General features: G+C 39.6%; 1 protein-coding gene across 11 annotated transcripts in view; it reads right to left on the reverse strand.

The window, feature by feature from the left end:
* Positions 1-25,692, reverse strand: part of KIF6 (kinesin family member 6) — a 465,947-nt gene that overhangs the window by 256,874 nt on the left and 183,381 nt on the right. For 9 of the 11 annotated variants that reach the window (XM_034660659.1, XM_034660662.1, XM_034660661.1 and 6 more), the window contains 3 exons: positions 8,128-8,233; positions 6,860-6,995; positions 2,219-2,434 (listed from right to left, as the gene is read on the reverse strand). The exons of the other annotated variants lie outside the window; for them this stretch is intronic. In XM_034660659.1, the coding sequence (XP_034516550.1) occupies positions 2,219-2,434; positions 6,860-6,995; positions 8,128-8,233 (458 nt within the window). The remainder of the gene's footprint in view (positions 1-2,218; positions 2,435-6,859; positions 6,996-8,127; positions 8,234-25,692) is intronic. 11 annotated transcript variants of the gene reach the window in all.

A 25,692-nucleotide genomic window follows, 5' to 3' on the forward strand; every position in this document is an offset into this window, starting at 1 on the left:
CATCCGTTAGTCACCAAGCCCTGCTCACTCTCCCTCCTAAATCCTTCTGATCCCCCCCCATCTCTCTCTCATCATCCCCATCCTTTGGCTTGGACCACTACACTACAATGGCCTTCTAATTAGTCATGCATACTCTGTGTCCTCTGACAATCTGTTCTGCTACATTAGTCAACCTGTCTTCCCAGCCTCTCCCTCCCCACCCATCTTGGCCTTTTCACTTCCTAAAATGCTCCTTTCCACCACAAAGGCCCCAAAAGCTATTCAAATGACTCCTTCTGCTTACAATATTGCTTCCAGCCACACTCCCCCCCCCACGTCCCTTTTTGGATCTTTCTGATCTTTTTTTTTTTAATAAAAATTTTTTACTATGTTAGTCACCATACAGTACATCCCAAGTTTTTGATGTAAAGTTCCATGATTCATTACTTGCGTACAACACCCAGTGCACCATGCAATACGTGCCCTCCTTACTTAACTTGAGGTTGGGTTCCCTGGTATGTGCCCTACCAGTAATACAGAGGTGTACTTTTATAATTAATTATTCAAAGCTCTCTTCTCTATCAGTCTCTAAGTGCTCTGAGATCAGAGGTCCTGTTTGTCCTCGTATGCTCTTATATAATATGGGGTTAAAACAAGAACCTATAGAACAAGGATTAGATGAGTTAATTCAATTGGACAACTTTGAATAGTACCTGATATCTATCTATCATCTATCTATCTATCATCTATCTATCTATCTATCTAGGCTATGTAAGCTGTAGCCATAATAGTAATAATTAGCATGGTACGTGGAACAAAGTGTGTACTCAATAAATATATGTTGAATGAATAAAGGAATAAATAAATTGATGGATGAACTAATGAATTCACCAATCCAGAGGGCCTCTTTTTTTTTTAGAACCAGCTGTTACCCATAACAGAGTATAGGAATGCTGTATGGAAAACAATCACAGAGAGGAATAATTGCTTTCCCTGTCTACTGCCACCATGATAAATGGTAAAAACAGCATTTTTGGTTTCCTTTGATTTTGAATTTACTCTACTATGTTGCTAAATAAATACTCAAAGCAAGAAAATTTAGAATTAAGAGATAAAGGGATATAATATCATGAAGTATATTTCCAGGCTTCTCAATCTTGTCTTTATTGATTAAAAAGTGTCCTTCTTAATGAGTACCATCTTCTAATTATTCCCAAGCTAAATCCTTTAGAAAACCATGTACATCAGGTCACCCATACCAACAAATATTTATATAGAAAATTTCAACCTCTGTTGCCAAAAAGGGAAGGTTTCCATCCCTTTGTTCTAGTACATTCCATATTTCAGATTCCTCAATGTCTTCAAGAGAAAGCCATCAATCACATGACTGTACATCATTCTCTGCTGGTCTAACAGAAAGAGAAAATAACACAAACCAACCAGGCCTCTAGCGTGGTTCTGTAGCTGCAGAGTTGACATACTGACAAAAGCTACAAGTGGGGAAAGTGCCTCTGAGTTGATGCAACCCCATCAAATCCTACTATCTGACAAAATTTTGTTTGTTTCTTACCCTTTAAGTCAGACTGTGATAATATTTTTAAATTATTTTGCTGCAGATAGCTTATTCTGATTTAGAAATAAATACTGTCATCACATTGGCAATGCAACATCTGTCCTTATTCTTTCACTCCTCTATCAGAGGAAAGGTTTTGTTCCTTCCTCTAACTTTAACTTTTCTCCTGTTGCCCTGAACCCATCTATTTCTGTCTCTGGGCTCTGTGACAATTCATACTTTGTGTTTTCAGTTCAGTCATCAATTTTGGAAACTGGTATTTTAGAGATTTGATAGTTATAAAAAATAATTATAACAAATAAGTTGTCATTTCTTCACCCTTGCATATTTAAAACCAAGAAATGCTATGCTGAATTCCATTATAGAGAATGAGGAATGCCAGACTTGTTTCTTTTTTTTCCTTTTGAGGAGGAACCTTACTTGGAGATTTTTGTTATTGCTGCTACAACTGCTGCTGGTACAACTTTAAAACCTCAAGAAATATTAGTAATAATAACAACAATAAGAATTACAATGATGAAGAATAGAATGATAAAATTATAATCATTTCCATGTTTATTCTACTTTTTCTATAGATGTATAATTTATGATAGCCTATGTTTTCTCATTTAAGCCTATGTTTTCTATACTTAAGATAATTTATATTTATAAGTAAATATAACTGACCTGTTTTACTGCGGAGCAAACCGGATTTGTACCCAAAAGTGCTGATGTCCTGGACCTGTGTGGTTGCTGAGGATGGCAATGTCCTCAGACCTTCTGGGTTCCAAGGTGGGAAGGGCGAGCTCTGTGAGCGTCTACACTCACTTCTACCCATGCTGGGTAAGTGGAGAGCATCTTGAGCTTTCTTCTTTTCTTTCTTTAGCATATTGACCAGAATATCTGAAACTTGATTTAAGGATTTAGTGACTCATGCTAAGTTGCAATGATCAAAGCACTAATGTTTCAGTTGAGGTTAATATTCCCAACAATATTTGCTATTTGTCATATGGTAAAGAGACCACTGAAGGAAGACTTCAACTTCCTGAAGTCATTTACCTAAATTGACAGTTTAGGAAGCAGCTGATCTTTCAGTATGGCACCATTATATGAAAAATTCGCAAACCCCAAGGTCTTTAAAGTGTTCTGAGTTTAAACCGGTAAAGACTTAAAATTCTTATGTAAGCGTTTACCAGAAATAAAAGGAACACTTTGTAGGAGCAGGCACTGGAGCTATGGATGTATCTGTGAATAAGTAAGACTTGAATCCAGGATGCTGCTCAGGAGGCAGCAGGAGGGGTAGAGAGGGAGAACGCCAGAATCCACCCAACTGGCAGAGCAACCAAATCAGTCTCGGTGGCCAGAGCACCCCTACATCCAACACACGTTTGCTTAGCATACATTTGAATGGGACTTACAGGCACTTTAAAAAAAAAAAAAGTCTCTAAATCTTAGTCCCAAATGGAGCTGAGAAGAAGTGAATTCTTGGTACAGATACATTATTTTACAGTGCACCTTTTGGTGGGCCGTTTTGATACACTGGGAGCGCTGAGGAGCGAAAACTTCACTGCCTGCCATCCTCCTTTGCTGTTCTTTTGGGCTCAAGATGCTGAGAACTCTAAGGGATTTCTGCCATCCCTGAGAGAAAAGATAAAATCCTTCTTCAGAATCTCAGAACTCCAGATGCATATGCTGTAAGTGGAATTGCAGGCCTCCACCATCCCTAGAGATGGCATCACTAAAATAGGAGTGAGGAAATATGGAGGTGGTGGGGAGAGACTTGGATGTTCTTTGGCAAGTCTCATGGGGGTCATCTGATTTCCATCTTCCTCTTCAGCTTTGACTCCAACTTCTTGGAGATTTCCAGAAGCATACTCACTCTTTCTCTCAGAGTCCCTGATGTGGCTTCCAATCTTTGCCTCCTTACCAAAGAGGGTGTGTGGGCCTTGGCTTGGCAGAGAAGAACAGTGCTCTGCCCACAGCTTTCACACCTTCTCGTGCGGAACTGGTTATCCATAGCATCAGATGCCTCCGCTGGCTCTCACACTGCAATGGCAACCTCCATTCACTCACCCATTCGACAGTGTGCAATGGAGCTCATACTATGTGCCAGGCACTATTCTAGGCAGAGGGAAGGAACGATGAAAAGGCAGACTAGTTTCTTACTCTCATGAAGCAGATGTCCTACTGGGGAAAGTCAGATCTCACGCACATGTACCGAAAGTTAGAGGATGAAAGGATAGCTAATTTTTAAAAGATCAAGAATGACTGAGTGACTACTCTACATTGGGGGCTCACAAAAGACTTTCCTAAGAGTGACGTTTAAGCTTAACAACAAAAGGCAGCAGCCAGAGGAAGAGTATGCCAGCAGAGTTTATGGCTAGTGCTAAAACCCTCCAGAGAAGGGCCTTGTGGCTCCCAACGGGGGCTGTATTACCACCCAGAGGGCATTTGGTCACGTCTGGAAGCATTTTTGATTGTCATACTGCAGTGGGGGGCAGATGTTGTTATTGAAGTCTAGTGGGTAGAGGCCAGAGAGGCTGCAAAACACCCTACAATGCACAGGGGAGCCCCCACAGCAGAGAATTACATAGCCCCAAATGTCCAAAGTGCCAAGCTTGAGAAACCAGTTGTTAGAACCACCACAAAAAGACACTGTGACCAAAGCCTAACACATGGGACAGAGACATAAGCAATGATATCAGGGGACTGGCAAGGGCACCATCATGTAGGGCCTTGTGATATGGAGTAAGGAGTTGAGATTCATTCTAACCGGCCCTGGCAGAATTTAACCAGAGACAAGCAGCGTTCTGATGTACATTTCATAAAGATCAGAGTACAGATTTATCTCCTTGGCTGCTTTCCTTCTTTCCACCTTTCCTTTGTCTTCTTCCCCTGCCCATTTCATTTAACTTGGGCCTTTGTTGTGCGGGGTCCTGAATGACATGCTGTTACATGTTTGGCGAAGGGGTGTCTGAACTTCACTCAGGCTGATAATGTCACTGAAATGACACCATTTTCACTCCCTTCCCAAGAAGAGTATTCAATGTCGTTCATTGTCATTTGGTTGCATTACTGTCTTTTGTTGAGCTCAAGTATTACCGTTTTTCCCATATGCCAGATCTTTCTCATTCTTCCTGTCAGTCTTCACCTTGCTGGTTCTACAAATGAGATGTGAAAATATCCTCCACCCTGACTGTGAGAAACTTTGAAATTTCAACAGCATTTCTTGGTCATTAGCCCTTCATGAGCACAAGCTTTGTGATGAGTAAATCTGAGCTGCTATTTTCCTTCTGAGTTTGCCAATTGTCTACAGAGTCCTATCTCCCATCATACCACACTATGTGCTCAAAAGTATTCAAAGCACTTTCCAGTAACTTACCTTACCAGCTTTGCTCAGCACTGTGAGGTTGGCAGGGAAGGCTTTATGGTCTTACTACTGAAGTGTAGGAAACCGTTCCATTGAATAGCTATGGAGCTAATGCAGAAAGAGCTAGGATGTCAACCCAGGTGTGAACTTTAAGTTCAGTGATCTTTTCACCATGGCTCTTACATGCTATCATTTTGAATTTGAGTCTCAGAAGGAGGAGACACTGCTCAGGTCATTCCCAGTCCATAAAGAATCTAGGGCAGCCCCACATGAACAGTGGTCCCTGGATGTGGTGGTCAATAAGGGAGATGATGTATGTTTCTGTGACTCTCTCATTTAAATAAACATACATGCACAAGCCCAGACTGTTTCTTCGCTGTCATATCTCATCTCATACCTCCTATAGGTACTCACATTCATAAGCCCAGGAGAGGATTAAGAAGTTGGTAGGAGTGTTTAGGGGAGAAGATCCTAAAATAGAATAAAGGCTTGGAAAAGAAGCAGAGCTCAGACTAGGGCTGGGGCCAGGCCTGAGGTCTGGGCTGGGAGCATCCCTGGAGCTGGACAGGGTGAAAGAGAGGGAAAGGAATGCAGGGTGACCCTGTGGGTAGCACTCACAGACAAGGCCTCGCACGGGAGTAAAATTCGCAGCGGAACCTACTGTTGCTGGCTGGATAAGAAAGCCGCTAAAACTCACTTGGATCAGGCATACAGGGTCTGCTAATACTCAGATAAAATTAGAGACCGAGGTTAATCAGGCAGCGTGCCTACCTTGTGTGTGGTTTGTTTTTACCTCTTTATTATTGGATGTCTTTCATGTAGGTTATTTTTATGCATTTTTAAAAAGATTTTATTTATTTATTTGACAGAGAGAGAGACAGCCAGTGAGAGAGGGAACACAAGCAGGGGGGGTGGGAGAGGAAGAAGCAGGCTCCCAGTGGAGGAGCCTGATGTGGGGCTCGATCCCAGAACTCTGGGATCACGCCCTGAGCTGAAGGCAGACGCTCAACGACTGCGCCACCCAGGCACCCCTATTTTTATGCATTTTTGCACATTAGCTGCAGCTAAAAGGCCCTTTAGTAATTTTTTAAAAATGAACACAAATACCTGTTGATAACTGACTGAAATAACTTCTTGTGCACGTTCAAAGTCTGCAAATGCAATGAAAATGTCAAATCTTTTACAAGAAGCTTGACAGATAAAATGAGAAACAAGACCGAAGAAATGCTGGGGAGACCTGAGGTCTAAGCCACCCAGCCTGTACCTGGAGGCAGCTCCCATGGGCTGCTGGCACTTGCGGCACCCCAAACACACTGCCTCCTAGAGCCAAAAAGTATTCCATCCTGAACACGCATCAATACTTGCTTCCAAATTTGGGAACATTTGTTAAGTGGAGCCTAAGGCAGTAGATCTGGCTTTTAAATAAAAAGAAGTTACATTTAAATCAATCTCTTCTCTTCATAAGCTAAATACCATTTGTCAGTTTTCAGCCACCATTTGAGTGCCGCCCACACACCAGCCACAAATTCTGGGCCCTGGTGAGGCTGTCTGTGGTCAGCCCAGTGTCCGGTCAGTCAGCTAAAGATAACTTACTGGCTCAGAACTAAAACAGAAAGAGCACAGCAGAGTAGTCCAAAAAATAGATTTAAAAAAAAAAATTTCATGTTAAGAGATGGTGTAAAAAAGACCATGCTTTTTGATAAACTGAAATATTCCCCAAAATAGTAACTGTACCTAGCTAAAAACAAAGTCAAAGTGTTTCTTTTATAGCAACTGTGTTTTTTACTGTTCACTACATTCTGTGTGTGGGAGGGACCTCTCCTAAATGGCAAGAGTCAGTGTGAACTGGAAGCAGGGCTGGGGGCTAGGTGATGTGGCTAGCGGAAGGCACTGAAGTGTCCCCCCTCCCTCTTTCGAGGCAGCAAAGGGTCGGTTTCCAATCGCTTTGGAAAGGATACTGATTTCATTATCCCTCTGCTGTAGAATGTCTCGGAGCTTTTGGTATTCTTCCTTTAATGGTTCTTGGCAGTCTTGATCTTTGATTTCAGAGGAGACTGTGCTTTTTCCATGAATCTTCTTGTCATTCAATAGTTTCTGTAAGATGAAATAAGAGCTTACCTCTCTTCCAAATCTCTTAGTTTCTTGGACTCTTTTTGCCTTCGACAGTTCCTTGCACTGGCGTGCCTGTCCTTCCTTGCTTCCCTGTCTCCGCAATGCAGCTGCCTTCCCCTGTCCCTGTTCTCTCTCCCCTCCCCTTCCTCATCCTGTTCTCTGCTATCACCTCTCTCCTTCCCTAACCTCAGAACTTCCTACTTAAGGGATAAAGAAAGGGGGGGGGAATCAGAAGGGGGAATGAACCATGAGAGACTATGGACTCTGAGAAACAAACTGAGCTTCAGAGGGGAGGGGGGTGGGGGAATGGGATAGGCTGGTGATTGGGTAGTAAGGAGGGCACGTATTGCATGGTGCACTGGGTGTTACACGCAACTAATGAATCATGGAACTTTACATCAAAAACAAGGGATGTACTGTATGGTGACTAACATAATATAATAAAAAAATATTGTTATAAAAAAAAGAAATTCCTACTTAAAAATTATCTCCTCTTAAACTTCTTTCTCTTTCTCCTTAACCCCATACCACTTGATTCACACTTTTAAAAATATCACTTATCATGTGTTATACTTATACTGTACATATATGTCTTCTTCATGACTTACTTATTCAATTTTGCTTTCCCAATGCCTGTCCCATAGCAGACTCACAATAAATGTTTATTATCGTAGTGAAGAATGGCAAATTACAAGTGAGGTAGAAATAAAAGTTAATGATATTCCCACTGTGTCATCATGAAAGGTAAAACATAAGGCAGAGAAAAACTGAGGGTTTATATGGATAAATCTAAACTGCTGGGGAAAAACACGGGACACAATTTTCTTGATATATGTTGAAAATAAATGGTTTTTGAACATGGAATTATTCTGTATACTAGTTAGAGATTCCTGGCAAAAGAATTACAAGTCCATGGTCTGAGCTTATTCACTGGCAGGTAAGAGACAACCTCTGAAGAAATTCTGGAATAATTCCAGTCTTGTTCGAAGATCATACCATTCTGCAGATGTGAAGCTGGTTCCTAATCTTTTAAGAGCTGGTCAACTAGGCAAACTTTACTGCAGTTTCAACATGGCAGACAATGGCTTCTACTAGAGGAAATGCTGAAATTTACCTTTAAATGGTGGAAACAGTGATGAATTTTACGCATATCAGTGCCAACCTCTAGTCTACTCTCTGGATCTTGGTCTTCCAAAAAGGATGTTATTAGTTTTTCCAGCCTAAAAATACATAATGTATGAGAAGCAGCTATGAGCTAGAAACTTTAGAAATTCTAATGGCATTACTTGATTGGTTAACATTCAAAGTACAGGGTATTTTCCCAGTTCTTTATGGACTATAGTTAACTGATTTAACTAAAAATTAAGGGGAAATAAACATATTGACAAAGTGAAATCTGAAATGATGCAATTATTTGACTACTTTCTGATAAATTTTCATACACAGCTTTCAACTGAAGAATCATTATTTCTACAAAACATGCATTCTGGCCAAGCTGAATTTCCATGCCTCTATGCCTAGCTGCCACAATGCCAGAGAAAGCAATGAAAAAGTTTTCTTTTTATTAGTTTCATGAAAGGTTCATGCCACTCCACCGCAGTTGGGACCTCAGTGATGCTCCAGAACCCTGCTAATCATCCCGGACTTATCTTTTTTAAGTTTTAACTGAAATTCCAGTTAGTTAACATACTGTGTAATACTAGTTTCAGGTGCACAATACAGTGATTCCACACTTCCATACATCACCAGGCGCTCATCAGGACACGTGCCCTCCTTAACCACCATCACCTGTTTCACCCCTCCCCCCAACCACCTCTCCTCTGATCGCCATTAGTTTGTTCTCTAGAGTTAAGAGTCCATTTCTTGGGGCACCTGGGTGGCTCAATCGTTAGGCGTCTGCCTTTGGCTCGGGTCATGATCCCAGGGTCCCGGGATCGAGCCCCGCATCAGGCTCCCTGCTCAGCGGGAAGCCTGCTTCTCCCTCTCCCACTCCCCCTGCTTGTGTTCCCTCTCACTGTCTCTGTCAAATAAATAAATAAAATCTTAAAAAAAAAGAGTCCGTTTCTCGATTTGCCTCTATGTCCCCCCTTTGTTCATTTGTTTTGTTTCTTAAACTCCACATGAGTGAAATCATATGGTATTTGTCTTTCTCTGACTGACTTACTTCACTTAGCATTATACTCTCTAGTTCCATCCATGTCGTTGCAAATGGCAAGATTTCATTCTTTTTTAGGGCTGAAAAATATTCCATTGCATATATGTATTTACCACATGTTCTTTATCCATTCATCAACCGATGGACACTTGGGCTGTTTCCATAATTTGACTACTGTAGATAGTGCTGCTATAAACATTGGGGTGGACAGCAACATGCAAAAGAATAAAACTGGACCACTTTCTTACACCATGCACAAAAATAAATTCAAAATGGATTAAAGACCTAAATGTGGGACCTGAAGCCATAAAAATCCTAGAGGAGAACACAGGCAGTAATCTCTTTGACGTTGGCCATAGCAACTTCTTTCTAGATATGTCTCCTGAGGCAAGGGAAACAAAAGCAGAAACAAACTATTGGGACTACATCAAAATAAAAAGCTTCTGCACAGCAAAGGAAAAAATCAACAAAACTAAAAGGCAAACTACAGGATGGGAGAAGATATTTGCAAATGGAATTTCTGATAAAGGGTTAGTATCCAAAATATATAAAGAACTTATAAACCTCAACACCCAAAAAACAAATAATCTAATTAAAAAATGAGCAGAAGACATGAATAGACATTTTTCCAAAGAAGACTTCCAGATGGCCAACAGACATGTGAAAAGATGTTCCATATCAGTGATCATCAGGGAACTACAAATCAAAACTGGAATGCAACATCACTGCACACCTGTCAGAATGGTTAAAATCAACAACACAAGAAACAACAGGTGTTGGTGAGGGTGTGGAAAAAGTGGAACCCTGGAGCAGTGCTGGTGGGAATGCAAACCGGGGCAGCTACTCTGGAAAAGAGTATGGAGGTTCCTCAAAAAGTTAAAAATAGGAATACCCTATAATTCAACAATTGCACTACTAGGTATTAACCCAAAGAACAGAAAAATACTAATCGTTGGTTGACTTATATTCTTCACAGCGGCTGTTCCAAGTCTTTCCACAGCCCCCAAGCCTACTACAACTCTCATCCTGTCAATATTGTAACTTCCCACTAGGCAGAGAAAGTCAAACCTGTTATAAATGGACTCTTCCGGTTTCCTCTTCCTTGGCCTCCCAGGGCAGCTCTGCCTCACCAGTCAGGCCCCCTTCTTTCTTTTACATGTCTTGTGTACTATCCTTCCTCCTCCTCATGGCTGTCCTCTCCCCCCTGGGCTCTCTTCAGGCTTCTATCAGGGTTAACTCCTATTCACCACCTCCTTTCTCTTATCTCATTGTCACCTCTCTATATGGACCCTTCCTCCTCTGCTTACAATGATGTTAAGGTTTATTCTACTCTGAAACAAAACAAAATCAAAAGCGAAACACCTCCTCTTGGAGGGAGCATCCATCCACTCTATTCTGAAGTCTTAGTTTAGTTTATGCATTTGTATGCTTACTACGGTCCCTGTGGCACTTCAGAGCCAGAACACCACCTCAGCTCCCCCTTAGATTAGGAGTGCCAGGAGCCAATGCTTGGTCTTACTCATCTTTGTGCTCCCCTCCCCCACCCTGTATCTAAAGCAGTGCAAGCATTAAGTTCTCAGTACAAAGGTGTTCATTAGTTAATGGATTCATTTCCATGGAAATTATTCTCCTCTATGTTGAGATGGAATTCTTGAAAAGGAAGGCATAAGGACAGTGATCAGTATCTAAGATGCTAAGTATCATAATAAAGGAGCAGCATATCTTTCTCACATTATTATCTTTCTTAAAGTTTTTATTATTTATTTGAGAGAGCGAGAGCATGAGTGGAGGGGAGGGGAGCGGCAGGCAGAGGGAGAGGGAGAAGCAGACTCCCCGCTGAGCAGGAGCCCAATGCAGGCGCAATCCCAGGACTCTGGGATCAAGGCAGATGTTTAACCAACTGAGCCACCCAGGTGCCCCATCTTTCTCACATTATTATGAAAATATTTGCATACTTTCAGCATCTTTTTTCACCTGTACACATTTCCTTTCCACTGTTACTATCAGCCCAAACTAGATGCAATGATTTCCATCTATAGCACCTTTAGACTTCATTTTTATCTCTTCCTATAATCTGTGACACGTGACAGCTGATATTTACAAGTGTGAGACAATTTATATTGTAATTTTTAAAGAGTTTCTTCAGGTGGAGGAATACTTGTCATTTGCACTATTAGCTCATTGATACCATGTTTCTTTGTAGAATAGAGCTTCAAGCCACCAGACACACAGAGAGATTAATTTCTGATACAAAGATATTTTATGGCTTTTCATAAAAATATTATAAAAATACATGTTTATGAGAAGAATTCCAAACAATACAGATATGAATAAATTAAAAAGTAAACATGAGTCTCTGTCCACCTCTCCCCTACACCATGCCACTGTTCACATCTCCTCTATTCACTCTCAATAGCTTGGGAGATCCACTGCTAACAGTTGAAATATGTTCATCTAGCTTTTAAACAAGTAGACACCTATATCCTTATGTTTATAGGTTTTATGTTTGTCTTTACAAAATTGAGAGATCACATTCTGAATAGTATTCTCACCATTATTTTTCTGAACAATTTATCACAGATCTTCCATGTCATTTAATTTTATTTTTAATGCATTAATATATTTCATTATTTTGTATTTTATTTTAATAGCCATATAATATTCCATACATAGGTGTACTGATTCTCTCATGATGAACACTGAAGCGACATATTCATAGTTGCTACTTTCCTCGGTAACCCATGAGGAGGACTGGATCTACAATTCCCATTTAATGAGGCTTCAAAAAATAGTAATGTTTAGCTACTTGTATTTTCCCTGAATACTTTTCCCAGAAATTCTGGAACTCTTAGAATCCCTATTAGTTCTAGGATAGACCCATTCTTTGGAGTAAAAACATTTTGTTGTTTTCAGTGTCCATATTTTCAACAGACACTATTAGGTTAGAAGCTATGATTAATTAATTTTTCCTTCTTGCTTTTTCTTTAGAAGACGATTTCTTCTGTATAGTTTGACCAGAAAGCATATATTCTAGGAAATATCCCATGAGGGAGGGCTGAAGTGGAATCCTACTTCATAAGAAAGCATTATAAGATGCAAGCCTGCTGATTAGCTAAGTGACCACACACAGATCACTCAGTCCCACTGGGCTTTGGCTATTCCACCAAACTCTTGTCCTGAACAATAATAGTATAGGATTACACAGAGGACCAGGAACTCCTGCCTAAATGAAAGAACCAGATTGCTTTACCCTTTTTAGTACAAAACTACATCTGGTACAAAACTAAGAATGAAGATCAGGCCTTTGACATGCAATTTTTTCTCAGTGCTTGAGAACACAGAGCCTCTTTAGATAAGAAAAATGCCTGGTCTTTCCTTCATACATTTGATTTATTGTAGAATTTATTTCCTTAGCAACCAAGGACTTGATCTAACAATTAAAATGCAGAAAAATGCCTAATTCAAACATTTCTGATGTACTCCTCTAGTAGTTAAGAGTGAACGATTGACCCCAAATTCCCTGCATTTTCCTATCTCCCAAAATAGTTCCCAAGTTCATACCTAGTCACTGCTCCCACTGAGGGGATGCCAGAACCCTGCTGGATAGTGAAGAACTGTTTGCAGGAAAGGCTCTCTAAGGAGGTCAAATGAGTACAATAAAGTCTGTTCTTTAGGAAAAGCCCAAGTAAACAAACAAGCAAAAAAAAAAAAAAAAAAAAAAAAAACAAAAAACCAAAACACACCACACTACTTTCTCTCTACTTTCACTAGGAGAGAAGAAGGAAGATAAAAGAATTCTAGGGGAGAAGTAAAAATCAATGTACTAGACATACTAGAACCATTCAGTTCTAGTTTATATGCACAGGAAAGATCACAGATAATCTACCTGTCTGAACACATAACCTGGCTGACGGTAGGTGACTGGTTGAATGTCTGATGACTACGCCTATCTCCACCACCTTGACTACTAGCAAGATGCTTCTGATGGCCTGGAGCCTGGTCCAGCAACTCTACCATATTAGATATTTGATACCTGAACACATAATAAGAATCGACCATAATTCCTAACACATGCTTTACCCCCTTGAGACTACTTTAGTCCTCTCTTTCTGTTCCCAATATTTCATGCCAAAAAATGAAGTTTTGTCTGCAGCCACATTTTGGTGGAAATTTAGATTAAATAGTGTGAATAAAAAGGCAGAGCAAGTTAATTATCATTAACAGTAGCTAATATTACTTGAGCAAGCATTAAATGCTAGATACTATTCTGTACTGTTTAAATACATCATTTCCTTAATTTTCACAACAACTAGGTGAGATAAGTACTATTATTATCGTCTTATTGTAGGTGAAGGAACTAAGGTAGAAAGAGGTTGAATATCTTGCCCAAGGTCACACAGCTAACAAACGGCAGAGGGGGCAATCAAACTCAGGCAGGCTGACTTCAGAATCCAAGTTTTTAAACACTATACTTACCATACTATTGCAAAATTACTAAATTTATTTAAATACCATGATGGGCAATGCATTTCTAAAGGAAAATAAGATACCTATGAGGAATCTTTGAGGAGGTGCACAGATGAACAGAGAAGCAAGAAATAACTGAGCAGCAGTTGCGTAGATCTTAACAAGGTCACTGACCAGCATGGTATTTTATAAAAGCAAAAGAAGTTGAGAAAGAATCAGAATGTCTCACATTAGCAAATTAGTAAATTATGGCATAATTATGTACATAGTAAGCAACTATTTTAAAAAATGGTGAGGGGTGCCTGAGTGGTTCAGTCGGTTAAGCATCTGATTCTTGATTTTGGCTCAGGTCATGACCTTAGGGTCCTGGGATCAAGCCCTGTGTCTGGCTCCACACTCAGCACGGAGTCTGCTTGAGATTCTCTTTCTCTCCCTCTCTTTCTGCCCCTTCCCCTGCTCTCTCACTCTCTTTCTCTCAAATAAATAAATGAACTTAAAAAATAATGGTGAAAATGTATATTTATTGACATTAAAAATATTTACACTCTATTATGATAGGTAAACAATCAATCCCTTTACAGGGATCCTGCAAGTATACCCTATAACACACCCAAAAGACAGAAGATAAGAAATAAAAAAAGAGAGAAGGAAGGAAGGAAGGAGGGAGGGAGGGAAAGAAGGAAGGAGGGAAGGAAGGAAGGCAGGCAAGCAGGCAGGCAATCCTGAGACTTCTACCTAGTTGTTTTTGGCTCAAGACCATTTAGTATCTCCCTGTGAAGAGAGACCAGTGATCCAAACTAAACTGGCTCTTCTGCAGAATTCTTATGATTATGCTACATTTAACTATTCATTAAATTAAAATCATTGTTTATACATTGTGATTATGACATTCTCGTTATTCTGAACTAATCTTTGTTTAAAAATCTTATGAACGTGTTCCCATCAGCACTAGCTTCTAAAAATGGGTTAGAAACCATATGTCTATGGTGCTGTTTGTGGGAAAGCTGGGAGAAAAGAGGAATGGGGCATTACTAAGAGCATACCTAACCTGGAGCATGGAGACCCTGGCTAGTTCTTAAGGATAGGGAGTGTGTCCTGGGGAGGGGGAGGGGAGAGTGCCTTCATAAAGGGGGTACAAACATAGCAGAAGTGTCCTACAGCATAGTATTTATTCCAGGGAATTTACAAAAATGAGGCTAGGGAGTCCACAGCAATGGGACCTTGTCCTCTAATATTGAGCTGGAAAGAGTGAGGTGAATAAAATATATTCCCATTGGTGGGTCAGGGCTGTTTTGTGGTTAAAACCATGGAAATGCCTAGTATCTCTGAGCTGATGGCTCTTAATGTCATCTGGTTTCTCACCGGTTCTAGAGGAGGAGTAGGCAGCATAATCCAAAAAACTAGGAAGTAGCTCTGATATAAAAACCTAACTGATATTAATTATGCCAAAAATCATCAAAATCTGCCTGACCTCTACTGATCTTTTGCCACTAAAGATGGCTCCATCAAGGATGGGTTGTCTCTTGACCAGGTTAGGCAATGCGGATGCTGACAAACTATGGTTACATATTAACATGAGCAAAGATCTTAAAAGGAGCTTGAAAATAGTGATAAAGACAGAAGGAGAAACTTGATTACTCTTAACTTCTAGGAACATAAAAACTAAATAGGAAGGATGGGAGAATAGTTGCACAATTAAAAAAAATTGGTCACGGTAGATAAGAAATGTGGCTGAACTATTAGGTTGAAGGATCTCAACTATGAACTGATTGATCAACTTCTGTTGTCACAAATGGCTCATTTGTAAAATGTGCCAAATAATATCATCTCTAAACTCTTTGAGCTCTATGAAATAAGATATTGCAAGAAACAAAGAGAGGATATTTATTGTCTGGCCCGTTGATGCCATGAGATTCAAAGTGTGAGCAGTAAGCCAACCTCAAGTCATCATCTGGGAGCCTCTTAGAAAAGTAGATTCACGGGTCCCATCCCAGACCCACTGGATCAGAACTCAGGCCCCACACCAGACCTGCTGAAGATCCACTTCAACAACATTCCTGGGTCAACTCTGTGCACGTTAGGATTTAAGAAGCACTACAAGGCAATCAATCTATTGCTGAATGCTGAGTCAAGAATATACACACATCTTGTCAGCCCTGGAAACCAAGCAAATAAAAAACTTCAAATGTTAAATGAGAGAATAACTAACTCCCTTGATGGTCAACTATGAAATGGCCACTGAGCTAGTTACTTCACATCTTTTTTTCTTATTTGAGTGGAAAAAGGATTAAAGAGAATCTCATAGTCTGGTTCTCTTTATAACTGCCTTTTCCCCAATTATTTTATTATTACTTTTATTGAACATCCATTACATGTCAGGCACTCTCATATGCATTTTGTTATTCATCTGGACCCTCAACCTATAAATTATTTTCCCTCTTTCATAAATGAGGACAGGAAAGCTCAGAAGTTAACTTGCATATTGTTACAAACTTAGAAAACTGAAATACAGGGATTTAAAACAGGTCTTTTGAATCGGAAATCCCCACTCTTTCCACACACATCACAAAGCCTCTCTTTCAACTCAGAAAAATGCCTTGCACTTGCCATAATCTCTGGTATACTAAACTGGTATTTTCAATTCAAAACTTTCTGAAGATTTTTTAAATTTTTATTTTATAAAAAGTAAAGATGCGAACAAGGTCAACTTTGTATCTGGCATCTCAAAGATAAGAATTTTTAACAGGATGCAACAGAGGGGGTTCTTGAGACCCAACGATGGGGGGCAAAGGAAGGCCTTATTTTGACCTTCCGAACATGACAGGCCTCTTTTATGGGGTGTCACCCTCTAAAACATACAGTGTTGGGATAGCATGTAATTTACAAAAGGAAAGTTCAGATAAGAACAATAAATTCACCATTTATGATTAACTATAATCCACAGGACACAAAAAACTGAAGGCTGAAAGTGTGCCAGTAGGACCATGACCAAAGGAAACTATACAAATATTTTTCAGGGTCATTAGTTTCATGTTTGTTTTTTTGTTAGATTCTGCTGAAAGCAGCATTCCCAATTGGCTTAAAGGTGGTTACTTCAAGATTTTTTTCTTTTAGAATTCTCTGGCCTGTGACAAGTATTAGATACATTATACACCCCCTCGGCTCTAATCAGTAAGTGAAAAACATGAACCTTCATGTGCAAGGAATTGAGTTCAATGTCAGCCACTTTGTTGGAATGAGCTCTTTTTAATAACAGTAGGGGGCCAGAAAATGAATGGTTTCTGTGTTGCAGAGGAAATTCCTACGTAGAGCTTACCTTCAAGATTTGTCTTGGTAAGGAATATTTCCTTAATTTCCACAAAAGCATTTATCTGGCACCTCAAATGCAGAGTTGCACAACTGCGTGATCCTTTCTGTGTTTTGAAATGACAACTGTGAAAAACCCACGTCAAAAACCAGACTGGTTTGCCTCTTTAATGGTGAAAGTATAGCCTATTTATAGGAAAATGCATTTGTGGCCATTTACTTCAATTTATGGAATTTTCAAGAACTGCTTTGAAATAATTTTTAAATAAACTAAAACAACTTTGAAGATACTAAAGACTTTTTGATTTTTTTTGTTGTCGCTTTTTGTTTTTTCCCCCCCAGGACTTCAGTATTTTTTTTTTCAAAAGACATATTTTAACAGTTTTGTTTTGTTTTGCTTTGTTTTGTTTTAAATAGGCTCTGCACCCAGTGCAGGGCTTGAACTCATGACCCTGAGATAAGACCTGAGCTGAGATCAATAGTCCAACACTTAACTGACTGAGCCACCCAGGTGCCCGTCAAAAGACATATTTTAGAAGCTCTTTTGTAATGCAATGATTAAGGCTTTTGAAAAGTTACAGAAATTGATTATGATTTTGTCAATCCAGATATTCACATACCCAATTTAATGGCATATATTTCTTGATATGATCAACATTTCAACTTCAAGACATAGAAAGGTTCAGTGGTTTAGAACAGATGAGATAATGCTAAGTGAAATAAGTCAAGCAGAGAAAGACAATTATCATATGGTTTCACTCATTTATGGAACATAAGAAGAAAGAAGATCGGTAGGAGAAGAAAGGGAAGAAGGAAGGGGGGGTAGACAGAAGGGGGAATGAACCATGAGAGACTATGGACTCTGGGAAACAAACTGAGGGGTTCAGAGGGGAGGGGGGGTGGAGGAATGGGATAGGCCGGTGATGGGTAGTAAGGAGGGCACGTATTGCTTGGTGCACTGGGTGTTATACGCAAGTAATGAATCATGGAACTTTACATCAAAAACTAGGGATGTACTGTATGGTGACTAACATAATATAATAAAAAATATTATAAAAAAAATAAGATGGTACTCATCAAATGTGGGGATTCCAAAATAATTCTAATTAATTCTAAAATTCTTCAACCTGACTGGATATACATTTAGTCTCTAAACATACAATGCCCCAGGGGATACCTTTAATTGAGAAACTTTTTCTAATAATGATACACACTTCTATTCCAGTCTTTGCTTTCATAGAAATCAGATTCTAGTAGAGGAAGACAGCAAATAAATACCCAAATATGTAATATGTGTGTGATTTTTGCTTTGGAAAAGTATAAAGCAGGGTAAGGAGTATAGGGTATGTGTGTAAAGGGGGCATTATGACATGTCATGATGACTGATGTGTAATATAAAAGTAACAAAATTCAATTCATAAAATGTGTCAGGTTATCATCTGAATTATTCACTCTTAAACACCTGATAATGTGAAAATGGAAGACAATTTATTTTCCACTTTGGTTTTCTTCATAGGTTTAATTCTTGAGATTATAAACTTTTCATTAAAAAAAAGAACAAATTTAAATAATAAATGAAAATAACATGAACTAATCAATCCACAGGTGTTAATAACTACCTCTTTAAATTCTCATGTATCTTATGAACCCTTTGCTTTAGGCAAACACTATCTCATTTGTGTTTCATGTAAACAGGAATACTCATTTACATGAATCCACAATAAATAAGAAATTGACTTATAGGAAAGAGAATGGTGGTATGAGAGGATGGGGGCAGAGAGGCTAGTTAGTAAGCAGCATAGCTGGAGGCAGGAAAATATAAAAGACAAGTCATACTCAGGAAGGCAGCAATGACAGTGAACAGAAGCAAGCTAGAAAAGGTTTCCTACCCTTGTGGCAGAGGCTGGGGGAGCTGAGACAGAAGTGAAACCTGGAGTAGAGAGACAGATACCTAAGGCAAGCGGGGAAAGGCGAATTGGATTAGAATGTGCAGAAGCTACCAAGAGAGCCCCTCTGAGCAGAACACTGAGGACTGTGGAGATCAAGTGTGGGGACTGAGGCAAGAGAGAAGGAGAGAGAGGGGAGAGAGGCAGGAGGGGAGGTGGAGGACAGGGATAGGAAGGTGGGGCAAGAAGAGGATGAGGAGGAGAGAAAGGGAGAAGAGACATACTTAAGAGGGATAAAACCGGGACCTACCCATGGAACAAAAATTTGCCAGGAAATTTGGAGGACTAGGGACTTTGGAAATGGGCTGGGCTTAACCATCGGTATATGGCTCACTCCATGGTTCAAGTTCCCACCGGACTCTCCTGACTGTTCATTAATTTAAAGGCTTAAGTGAGTGTTTATCCACCCTTTGCTCCAAGTCTCTGAACTCCTTTTCTATAATTCTGTCTTGCATGAAATTATATTTGTAGATAACATGAAACTTTAGACATAAACATTTCTCATTTGGTTCCTTTAGTGAAAATTTTGAATGACAGCCTTGATTTATATACAAAAATGTGGAACATATATATTTTTTTAATTAGAAAAGTTGTAAAAATTTTATTTTATTTATTTTTTTTAAAGATTTTATTTATTTATTTGACAGAGATAGAGACAGCCAGCGAGAGAGGGAACACAAGCAGGGGGAGTGGGAGAGGAAGAAGCAGGCTCATAGCAGAGGAGCCTGATGTGGGGCTTGATCCCATAATGCCGGGATCACGCCCTGAGCCTAAGGCAGACGCTTAACCACTGTGCCACCCAGGCGCCCCAAAAAAGTTGTAAAAATTTTAAAAGACAGATTTTAAAAGATTCTGGTATGTAAAAATACAAAGTAAATCCTTGTATGTTCCTATTTGATAGCAAATAATTTGTTTTATTCTATCATATGGAAAACGGCATATAGCTGTTTATGAAACGTGTATGAAGCATGTATAAAACATGTGTTCATGTAATGTAAATCTAGAGCAAATTTGTGTAAATTGAACCATACATTATCATTGAGTTTATGTTAAGTTGAAGATGGGTTTACAAGGTAACAAAAGATACCCTAAGATGCAATAAAAATCCTAAGAAATATCAAAACCTTAATAAATTCAATATTTTTCTTAAAAAAATGAACATTAAATTATTAAAACAGTGACGTGGGACCTCCATAGAAAAAAGTAAAAATTTAGAAAGGGAACTAAGAGGGCAAGAACACACTGGGAGGCTTCTATGCTCCTGAGTGGGAAGATGCACGACTGTACCCTCTCCCTAAATTAATCAATGAAAGTTAAAGTAAATACAATAAAAACCCCAATGCATCTTTTTTCTAGAAACACATACACACACACACCCCATAAAATTCTGTATACGTTTGTGTATATGTTATGGATTCCAAAGGCCAAAGATGTACATAAATATTGATATGAGAAGATGTCACAATCAAATTAAAACACAGGTTAAAAAACAGTATATAAAGTGTGAACTCATTTTTTGGGGGGATGGGCAGCAAAGCAAGGTTTATTGAGTGACAGCAAAGTGATAGTACAAAGCTCCCATGGAGGGAGAGGATCCCAGGGGGTTGCCATGAGCTCATTTTTATTAAAATACACATTTATATGTATCATTGAAAATGTTGAAGGATTACAACCAAATACTAACAGTTGTTATCTCTGGGTGGCACAATTACCAGTGATTTCTAACTTCTTTTTGTTTATCTGTCCATTAGCACTTTTCCACAATGAACATGAATAGTTAGTTGGCATAATAATTATAAAACCCCTGCAATCTCAAAACAAAATTTTAAAAAACAGCAGATGAAATTCTAACTGTTAATTTATAGCATTTCACGTTGCTTTCCCTGAAGATGATGCTATAGGAGAGAGGAACACTTTATTTGCTATTGGGTCCTTGAAATGAATTAGGTCCTTTGGTTAAAACCCAAAGCCATTCCTCTGCTGCTTCCAGATGGGTTTGATTTGTTAATATGATCCAATTACTTACTTTACGGCTCTGATTACACTGGTTGGTGGCTATTTCTGCATTTGTTCATGCATCCTTTGAGCAAGTTATCAGGAACCAGGTGTTAGACATTGCTATAATTTATCCTTTCCATAAGGGCACGTTTTCACACTGTGGGTTTTCTTTAAGTGGCATAAACTATATAAAACTGTAATTAGAACAAACATTTGTTTCAGGAAGTCTTTAAAAATATCCACCGCCATGTATAGGCAAACTTTTCCCATGAAAAGGTTATTGGGGAAAGCAAGAGAGAAATACAAATATTCCTGGCTGTGATGGGTCTCATTCCTGCTTTTTTTTTTTTTTTTTAAAGATTTTTTATTTATTTATTTATTCCACAGAGATAGAGACAGCCAGCGAGAGAGGGAGCACAAGCAGGGGGAGTGGGAGAGGAAGAAGCAGGCTCATAGCAGAGGAGCCTGATGTGGGGCTCGATCCCATAATGCCGGGACCACGCCCTGAGCTGAAGGCAAATGCTTAACCGCTGTGCCACCCAGGCGCCCCTCATTCCTGCTTTTAAAAGAATTCCCTGGGGCTCAAAAACCCAATGAGCAAAAAGCATTAACAGTGAGAAAGCAATGAATAACTAGAAGAATGAAACAGCGTGTTCATGCTTTACCACTGAAGCCTTTCTAATTTGAATCAAGTACTTGGACTTCTGAGGCAAGAGCTGTCCAGGCCAAAGGAATCCAATGTGTCAACCATAGTCCAACAAATAGCATTGCCATTCCTGCCTCATCCCCTTTTCATTATCTGCTTTCAATATTCATTTGTTTGGCCTATTAGAACCCAAAGCACTTAAACTTTAGGAGAATAAAATAATCATTAAAGTACAGAAACAGCCCTAACATGGAGACATGTTAATCATATTGGATAACTATGTCTTAAGAACTCAAACGCTTACCATAAACTACCCAAGGATAATTAACACAAGCTGTGGACCATGCTGTTAGTTTTTGTTTTTATATCCTCAAATGTAGTGTCAGGACCAAAAACACTTTGTACCAAAGTAGAGAAACTGCATCTGTAGTGAATTATATCTCATGAATGATTTCAGAGATCTGATTTCTTATAAAATAAGAGAGGGAGCATTAGCCATTAATGACCTGTGGGATATGTAATCCACAAAGCTTAGGTTATTGCTTTATAGCCAGCCATATTAGAAGCTAGCGTAAGGATGCTTCAGATCCAAGAGATGTGAACTCAGGACCACCTTAGCAGATAATCCGTCAATTAATTAATTAATGTAAACAATGCCTGATTACTTGGGCCAGTTTTCTTTGGGAGGTGTGAATTAACCCACTGGCAAACACTAACCATGATACAAGATATTTCTCATTCTCTACCCAATGAGACATTTTAGAAAAGAACTACATTTGGGGCTTAAATTTGTCACTGCACAAAGGGAGACTCTCAGATGACAGGGAATAAAAATCAAGAATGCGCTAACTCCTTCATTCTTAGGTTTATTCAGACATCATTTACTGGCCCCCTACCATGAAGGAGGCATTGGGTATATAAAGATGAAAGACATGTTCAAGTCTATTCACTTCACCTTAACTTCCCCTGGATCTTGATCTTTAAAAATCTTTGAGGCCATGTTCAATGGTACTTGAAAAAAAAAAAAAAGGAAAAACACAAATGTCAATTAGTTGTTTTTAAGGCAAAACTCTTCACGGGAATTATGCAAATAAAAACAAAAACTCTGATCATATAAAAAACTGAAATCAGGTTACAAAGATCGCATTGGACATACACGCACACACAAAAATTGTTGTTTATCTGAAGTTCAAATTTAAGTGGATCTCCTGCATTTTTATTTGCTAGATCTGGCCATCCTAAGCTGTAAGCCGGAAAGTAATCCAGCGCCACGCTGGCCTATGGGGGCACGTGGCTGGAGTGCCTGGACTGGGCAGGCAGATGGGCACCGGTGACTGCTGTCAGGTTCCTAACCCAGTCACTGGTCATAAAGACAGGCGAGACCCAATGCCACTGTTCTTCCCTCAGAGAATAAAACGTACTGCAAACACTGTCCGCAGCATCTAAACATTTCTACACTAATAATAATTACACTACACTTTCAATTTATTTTATTATTTTTAAAGATTTTATTTATTTATTTGACATACTGAGAGAAAGAGAGAGACGGAATAAGCAGGGGAAGCAGCAGGCAGAGGCAGAGGGAGAGGCAGACTCCCCCACTAAGCAAGGAGCTGGATGCAGGGCTTGATCCCAGGACCTGAGCCAAAGGCAGATTTTTTTTATAATAATATTTTTTTTTATTAGATTATGTTAGTCACCATACAGTACATCCCTGGTTTCTGATGTAAAGTTCGATGATTCTTTAGTTGCGTATAACACTCAGTGCACCATGTAATACGTGCCCTCCTTACTACCCATCACCAGTCTATCCCATTCCCCCAGCCCCCTCCCCTCTGAAGCCCTCAGTTTGTTTCCTAGAGTCCATAGTCTCTCATGCTTCATTTCCCCTTCTGATTACCCCCCTTTCTTTATCCCTTTCTTCTCCTACCGATCTTCCTAGTTCTTATGTTCCAAAGGCAGATGCTTAACCAACTGAGCCACCCAGGCGCCCCTCAAGTGATTTTAAAAGCTAAAAATTCAGAGAGTGATAAAACGGTTTAGAGCCCTTGGGGAGCCAGAATGTGTGCAGGCTGATTTTCTCAGGAAAAAATCCAACTTGGTAGAAATCTTTTGTAAGCCACATCATTTTTCTGGATCTGTTTATGAATCTATAAAATAAGGAGACAAGAATATAGCTTCGTTCTTACTGATCTTCCTCTATCTGAAATGTTCTCCCTGTCCAACTCTCTTTCCTAAATTTTGTCTTAATTCACGGGTCTGCTAAAAGTCGTCCCTGATCTTCCCACCCAAAAGGAATTTCTACCCCTCCAACTACCCCAGGGATCACCTTTCACCCCACATTGTAGATATTCATGTACTTGTCTCTCTTACAAGACTGAAGCTCCTTAAAGTCAGAATCTGTCACTAACTTCATCTTTGTTGTCCCTGCCCTGCCATCCCCACATAAAGCACCTTCTTTTGTTTAACGCCTCTGCTGTGGGCTGAAGACACAACCTTTTCCTTGTGCCTCTGATGCGGCAGCCTCTTTGAGGCAGAAGTTGTTGGCTGGGCATTTTCCGATTCAAGTCAGACTCTCTAAAAGGTCCTGCCTTTGTACAGAGCTGAGCTGTAGCAAGCAGAAATAAAAATAGCTAAAGCAAGGAAACGTCTATTGCACACACTGCTGAGGTAGTGTAATTGAGGTAGAAAGTCCGCATCTTAAAATGCTGATTGGGGGCACTTATGGACTGAGCAGATAAGCTGCCTTAACAACAAAAGCATGGATCAACATTCAAACCAGAATGCATGGCCAGTGTGGATGCAGAGGAGCAGCTCATCTGAATCAGAAGACAGGCAAAACCAGACCCATGAGAGGGGCATCTGGGTGGCTCAGTTGGTCGGGCATCTGACTCTTGATTTCAGCTCAGGTCATGATCTCAGGGTCCTAGGATCGAGCTCTTTGTCCGGCTCCATACCCAGCACAGAGTCTGCTTAAGATTCTCTTTCTTTCTTCCTAGGATCGAGCTCTTTGTCCGGCTCCATACCCAGCACAGAGTCTGCTTAAGATTCTCTCTTTCTCTTTCTTCCTCTGCCCCCTCCACTCTCTCTCCCTCTCTCAATAAATAAAAATAAATAAATAAATAAATAAATAAATAAATGAATAAAATCTTAAAAAAGAAAAAAAGAACCAGAACCATGAGAGAAGGGTACCTAAGCTAGAATCAGAAGAAATCTTACCCTAGGAGAGGAGCAAAAGCTAAACCAGACCCACATAAGTTATTACAAACTGATCTATTATCTGCAAAGAATATTTATGAAAGTCATAAAGTGTTTTTCAAGAGAAGAACACCGAGAATGCTAAAACATGAATATCAAACTCAAATCTTTTAGAAACAAATATGTGTAACCTGTGCTTTCCTAACTCAGTGAGGAAACAACAACGCTCTGGTTCAAAGCCCAGCTCACCCAAGGAAGAAGATTCCGCTCAACACCTGAGGGGTGCCTGGGGAAGACACGGGCAGGACAGGGTCATCCAGGGAGTCCCCAAAGACTCAGTAATGTCCTATATTTATGAGGTCAGGCATGAGGAGATCCCAGGATTTCTCCCCAGCCGTCTGAGCTTCTAGTTGTATGACACAGTCAACATAAGCCCTCTGAGAACATGTTTCTGGAAATCAGTGATACTGACTGAAACAAAAAATCCCACACATTTCCGCTATTCCCCTTTGGCTGATAACAATGAAGAATGAAGGAATGAACTTTGGAAAAGTTAGTCATTTGACCCAAATGGTGGCTAATAAGAATAATTAGAATCTGTCCCTGTGTTTCTTAGCAACTACCTCATAGGTTAGTGGCCCCATGATTACTTGAACTGTGAGGAATTTCATTATTGGCATGAACTCTTGAGTTTTATCAGCTGTGGTTACTTCTACATAAACTGTCTCATATTAAAACAAGCACTGGCTGATATACTTCTAACACACCAAAAATGAGCCAACAGCAGTGGGCAGATATTTACTTTATGGCCTTGTCCTCCATCTTAGCTCAGAAGCCAATCCCTTAGGATAGAAAGGGGGATACATTTCCCCATGAGGGGAAACATATAGGTCCTTTCCTTGTCTCTTATCGGACATTCTAGATAAGACCATTTCTATATGACACAGTGAATGAACAACAATG

The sequence above is a fragment of the Ailuropoda melanoleuca genome, chromosome 5 (genome assembly GCF_002007445.2).
Source record: "Ailuropoda melanoleuca isolate Jingjing chromosome 5, ASM200744v2, whole genome shotgun sequence".
NCBI classification, from domain to species: domain Eukaryota; kingdom Metazoa; phylum Chordata; class Mammalia; order Carnivora; family Ursidae; genus Ailuropoda; species Ailuropoda melanoleuca.